The sequence below is a fragment of the Sturnira hondurensis genome, unplaced genomic scaffold (assembly GCF_014824575.4).
Source record: "Sturnira hondurensis isolate 20B ecotype Veracruz unplaced genomic scaffold, ASM1482457v3 Scaffold0025484, whole genome shotgun sequence".
In the NCBI taxonomy this organism is placed as follows: domain Eukaryota; kingdom Metazoa; phylum Chordata; class Mammalia; order Chiroptera; family Phyllostomidae; genus Sturnira; species Sturnira hondurensis.
The window spans coordinates 7,572-14,059 of record NW_028098115.1 but is presented as its reverse complement, the minus strand read 5'-3'; the positions used below and the strand labels follow the sequence as shown (position 1 = coordinate 14,059).

The 6,488-nt window shown below is 37.5% G+C and overlaps 1 protein-coding gene across 1 annotated transcript; it reads right to left on the bottom strand.

Annotated features, from left to right (window-relative positions):
* Positions 1–543: 543 nt before the first annotated feature.
* Positions 544–1,518, bottom strand: LOC118982656 (olfactory receptor 11H7). The gene has a single exon (XM_037039806.1). It carries the CDS (start codon positions 1,486–1,488, stop codon positions 544–546), a length of 945 nt encoding a protein of 314 aa, XP_036895701.1. The 5' UTR covers positions 1,489–1,518.
* Positions 1,519–6,488: the final 4,970 nt, after the last annotated feature.

The window sequence follows — 6,488 nt, the reverse complement described above, 5'->3', positions numbered from 1 at the left end:
GAGATTACATTCTAACAACTCACTAAAGATATTTTTACTCATACCCTCAATCAAACTTCCAGCCTCCCCTTGTACACTGTTGATGAGGATGGTGAACTAAGCATTGAAAAACTGGCTTTTTAGGCTCTTGGTGTATCCAACACTGGTGTATGGGGTTTCTACCAAAAATTCAGGACACACATGCATTTCATCTTTTATTTGTCATTTAAACACAGTGTTATATAGCCATGTAAGCAAATAACCCAGTTGATTTCCATCTCTTAACAAAGTTGTACAGACAGAGATTGCACATTGAATAAAACTTTCCTGGAAGTAAATATTGAGATTTTTAAGAACTATTTTTACCACATGTCTGGTGTCTGTCTCTTCCCATGGGAATACATTTATGAAACAAAAAGCATATCAAAAATGATCAACACATGATGAATTTTGCTTTGCACAAAAGGACTGTGATGTTTATAAATAAAGCCAAGTCAGGTGAGGTGGAAGAATTGAATTATTCTTACACTTGGAGAAAGAGTCATTGGATTTAACAAAACCTATTCATGAAGTTTGGGTAATTCTCATTCCACAAAGGACCTGACGAAGGGCCAATTTCATGTCCCTGTTGCGTAGGCTGTAGATGAGAGGGTTTAAGACTGGTGTCACTATGGCGTATATCAGTGTGATGATCTTATGCATAGCAACTGAGTTACCAGATGTAGGACTTACATACATCACCATTATGGTTCCATAGAACAGAGAAACCACAACTAAGTGGGATCCACAGGTAGAGAAGGCCTTTTGCTGCCCAGCTGAAGAAGGAACCTGAAGCACAGCTCTGAGCACCAAGATGTAGGACCCAAGGATGTACAACATGGTGAGAATGATGATAATAGAACTCACAGAATGGAATATATGTCCTACAATGGGTGTAGGAGCACAGGATAATGCCATCAGTGGGTCCACATCACACAGAAAGTGATCAATGATGTTGGGACCACAAAAGGGTAGTTGAGAAATGAAGAAAATAAGAATTGAATATCCAAGGAAACCAATGAGCCAACAAAGAGACACCAGAATGGCACACAGCTGTCCAGTCATGATGGAGGAATAGTGTAGTGGATGGCAGATGGCTAGGTACCGATCATAAGCCATGACACAGAGGAAGAAACATTCAGTTGTGCCCAGGGAAAAGAAGAAGTAAAATTGAATGAAACAACCAGAGAAAGATATGGTCTTGGTTTTGGAAAAAAAATTGACCAGCATATTGGGGACTGTGCAGGTAACGTACCAGATCTCTAAGAAGGAGAAATTGGCCAGGAGCATGTACATAGGGGTATGGAGTCTGTTGTCCCACTTCACTGCACAAATGATGGTCATATTTCCAGTCAAAGTCAAGATGTAGATGAATAAAATCATTGAGAAAAGGATAATTTGCATTTTCCAGGGGCCAGGAAAGCCCAACAAGACAAACTGTGTCACAGTAGATACTTCTGACTTATTCATTGTCCCTAGACTGTGGAGAAAAGACAGAGAGATAATGACATGTCACTTTGCTGCTGAGGCATTTGAACCTTTTCTTAGGACAAGGAGTTTGATTGATGCAGGCAGATGTATTGAGTATTCTAAAACAAATCTTGAATAAATCCTGCCCTATTCTGAATGAGCCTCTTATTATACAATTCCAAGCTGCTTGAACTGTTTTTGTCAGTGGACATCATCTGTTGAATTTCATTTTATTCTGATATAAAGAAATCTTGGAATGATGTCATAGGAGTGGTGGCATGAGAGATTTCCTCTTAGTCTCTCCTTTTGAAGTCTCTACAATTTGAACATACCAGGGCTGGATGGAATGCTGTGGGGGCCTGCTGGTTGCCATTGCTGGGAGGGCAAAGCAACAAAGGAGGCAGTTAGGTTCCCCCAGCTCCCCTCACCCTCACACATTGTGGCTACACTGCTGGAGGCATCTGACTCCAGCACTGGAGTGGGAGACAGCACTGGAATTTCATGGATTTGGAGCCCCATTACCCCCCAAATTCCCCTGTAGGGTTGATCCCCTGGGATAAGAATGACCATATCACAGGGTGCCATACACCTTTCCTGGGAATGTAGGCCATTTTCCACTATTCCATGAAGATATGAAAAGCCAGAAAAGTGCAGGAGAACTAAAATATACTTGTGATTCAGCACCACCTACTGGATAACAATAGAAAGACTTCTTAGTACTCTATTAGAGAAAAGCAACTCATACATAGATTCATAGAAAATAACTTCATCAAATAAAATGCACAACTAAGGTAATGAGGCAGCTCAGAAAGAAAATTACTAGAGCAAGGGACATAAAGGAAATAATAAACAAATGGGATCTCATCAAAATAAAAAGCTTCTGCCCCGCTAAAGAGAACCAGAGGACAGTGACCAGAGGGGAGAGGAGGGGAAATTTCAGGGGGAAAGGGGAAGGATTTACAGGAACTAGTATAAAGCACCAGGGACAACAACTAAGGGGGGTGGAAATGGGAGGGAGGTGGGAAGCACTAGGGGGGTGGGATGGGATGGGAGTAAAAAACAGAAAACTGTATTTGAACAACAATTAAATAAATTTTTAAAAATAAATAAAATAAAAAACAATTAGAAAAAGAAAACAGCATTAAAACAAAAAGAGAAAAACTGATACGGGAAAACGTATTTGTCAATGATACTTGGACAAGGGTTTGATCTCTAAAGTATATAAAGAACTCACACAACTCCACTCCAGGAAGACAAACAACCCAATTAAAAAATGGGCAAAGAACTTGAACAGACACTTTTCCAAGAAGGACATACAGAGGGTCCAGAGACACATGAAAAGAAGCTCAATATTGCTAGCTATCAGAGAGATGCAAATTAAAACCACAATGAGATACCACTTTACACCGGTCAGAATGGCTATCATAAACAAAGCAACAAACAACAAATGTTGGAGAGGTGGGGAAAAGGGGACTCTGGTTCACTGTTGGTGGGATTGCAGACTGGTACAACCATTATGAAAAACAGTATAGAATTTTCTAAGAAAACTAATAATGAATGTGCCTTTTGACCTAGCAATTCCACTGTTAGGATTATATCCTAAGAACCTTGTAACACCAATCCAAAAGAACCTATGCACCCCAATGTTCATAGCAGCACAATTTACAACAGCCAAGTGTTGGAAGCAACCTAGGTACCCATCAGTAAATAAATGGATCCAAAAACTGGTACATTTACACAATGGAATCCTATGCAGCAGAAATAAAGAAGGAGCTCCTACCCTTTGCAACAGCATGGATGGAACTGGAAAGCATTATGCTGAGTGAAATAAGCCCAGTGGTGATATACAAATACCATATTATCTCACCTTTAACAGGAACCTAACCAACAAGAAAAACAAGCAAGCAAAATATAATAAGAGACATTGAAATTAAGAACAAACTGACAGTAACCAGAGGAGAGGTGGGAAGGGATACTGGGGAGAAAAGGGGGAAGAGTTTTCAAGAACATGTGTAAAGGACACATGGAGAAAACCAAAGGGTGGTAGGATCAAGTGTGGGAAGTGGGGATGGGTGGGGTTGGAGGGTAGTGGTGGTGGGAAAATGGGGACAACTATACTTGAACAACAATTTAAAAAATGTGAAAAATGAAAGAAAATAAAAAATCTTCAGAAAATAAAATTAAAAACATGTAAATATGTGACTTAAATAACAGAATTAAAGATTGAAGTTTTGAAAAACCTCAATGAGATTCAAGAAAATACAGATAAGTAGTTTAATGAACTTAGAAACAGAATTAATGGACAAAATGAGTACTTTACCAAAGAGATCAAAACTTTAAAAAAGAGCCAAACAGAAATTCTAGAAATGAAGAGCTCAATACAAGAGATTCAGAATAAACTAGCAAGCATGGGAAATCAAGCTGATCAGATAGAGGAGAAAATCAGTGATACCAAAGATAGAAATCTAGATATCATGCAAAGGGAAGAAGAGAGAGACTTGAACATAAAAGAAACATGAAAGAATTCTATGAGAACTATCTGACTCTATATGAAAGAACAATATAAGAATAATCAGCATACTGGAAGAAGGAGGGAAGAAGAAGGGAACAGAGAGCCTATTCAAACAATAGTTGATGAGAACTTCCCAAACATACGAAAAGAGCTAGATCCTTGAATCTAAGAAGCAAACAGAATGCCTAATTATCTCAATTCAAAAAGGCCTTATCCAAGGCACTGTATTAAAACTGTCAAAATTAATGACAAAGAAAGAATTCTCAAGGCATCCAGGGAAAACAATAAAGTAATCTAAAAAGGAAAGCCTATTAGGCTATCATTTAACTTCTAAGCACAAACTCTACAAGCTAGAAGAGAGTGGAAACAAATATTCAAACTACTGAAATAGGGAAATTACCAACTAAGAATAATATATCCAGCAAAGTTATTATTTAGATATGAAAAAGAAATACTTTTTCAGACATACAGAAGCTGAGAGAATGTATCACCAGAAGACCTTTCTTATGAAAAATACTCAAGGGGGTTATTCTACCTGAAACAAAGAACTAAAGGTCACAAAACTACAAACAAGATAACCAATGATCTCACAGCATAAATAGAAATAATTTGTGACATCAAAAACATAAAGGAATGGGGGGTAAAGTTCTGTATTTGCAAAGGAAGATAGAGATCAAATGCAATCAAAAGAAAAAGGACTACTATATATATAAGAATCTTTTTTTAAATAAGACATATGGTAACCACACACAAAAAATAAAAAACTGAACAAGAAAAGAATAATAACTTAAAAAAATAGAAATAGGAAAGAAGCATGGAAACCACTAGACAAAAACAACAGACAGAAACACAAGGGAAAAGAACAAATGCAGACACAGAGCTAACAGAAAACAAACAATAAAATGGCAATAGGAAATTCTAATCAATAATTACCCTAAATGTAAATGAACTGAAATCATCAATAGAGAGAAAAAGAGTAGCAGATTGGATCAAAACACACAACTCATGTTGCCTTCAGGAAACACATCTAAGCTGCAAAGACAAAGTTAAACTCAAAGTGAAATGGGGAAAATTATTCTCCAAGTAAATAGCATCCACAGAAAAGCAGTTGTAGCCATATTTATACCTGACAAAACAGGTTTCGAGATAACAAAGGTGACAAGATATAAAGATGAAAATTTTATGATGATAAAGGGGACATTACATCAAGAAGATATAACACCTCAATATACAGGGTCTGGCACAAAAAACGCCCCTTTTATATTACAAAATCATAAGCATATAATTCACATTCAAGCACATCATACAACGTTTTAGGTAAAATGTTAAAATTAAAACTATAAATTAACACACCCATATTATTACTCTACCAACCACACTCAAGAAGGCCTTATCTTCTGCCAGACCCTGTATATGTATCCAATCAGGGAGCACCAAAACATAAAAGGGAACTACTAACAGAACTAAAGGGAGAAACTGACAAAATGCATTAATAGTTTGGGACCTAAACACTCTGTTGACAGCTACAAATAGATCATCCAAACAGAAAAATCAATGAAGAAATATCAACCTTAAATGACACATTAGATCAAGTGGACATAATTGACTTTTACAGAGCCTTTTATCCCAGAACATCAGATTATACATTCTTCTCCAGTGCACATGGAATATTCTCAAGTATAGATGATATGTTAGGTCACAAAACTAGCTTCTTAAATTGGTTAATTTAAGAAGATTGAAATTAGCCCTGGCTGGTGTAGCTCAGTGGACTGATCATGGGCCTGTGAACCAAAGGGCTGCTGGATCAATTCACAGTCAGGGCACATGCCTGGGTTGTGGGCCAGGTCTCCGGCAGGGGGTGTGTAAGAGGCAACCACACATTGATGTTTCTCTCCCTCTCTTTCTCCTTTCCTTCCCCTCTCTCTAAAAATAAAAAATGAAATCTAGAAAAAAAGAAAATTGAGATCATACCAAGCATATTTTCTGACCTCAATGCTTTGAAATTAGAAATAAACTGCAAGAAAGAAGTAAAAAGCCCCATCAACATGTGGAGATTAAACAATGTTCTACTAAAAAATGACTGAATCTAAGGAGCAAAAAAAAAAGGTGAGATTGAAATATATATAGAGAGAGTCCTGACTGGTGTGTCTCAGTTGGTTGGGCATTGTCCCACAAAGTGAATGGTCACTGGTTTGATTCCCAGCCAGGGCATGTGCCTAGGATGTGAGTTTGGTACCTGGTTTGGGCATGTGTGAGAGGCAATGATTGATGTTACTCGCATTGATGTTTCTCTCCCTCTCTTTCTCTGTCCTTTTCCCACTCTAAAAAAAATGATATAGAGACAAATACGAATAACCATACAACATATCAAACCTTTTGGGATGGAATGAATTCAGTACTAATATGGAAGTTTATACCATGAAAGGTCTATCTCAAGAAACAAGATTTTCAACCAAGTTAATGGTAGGCTAATAACCTACCATTACAT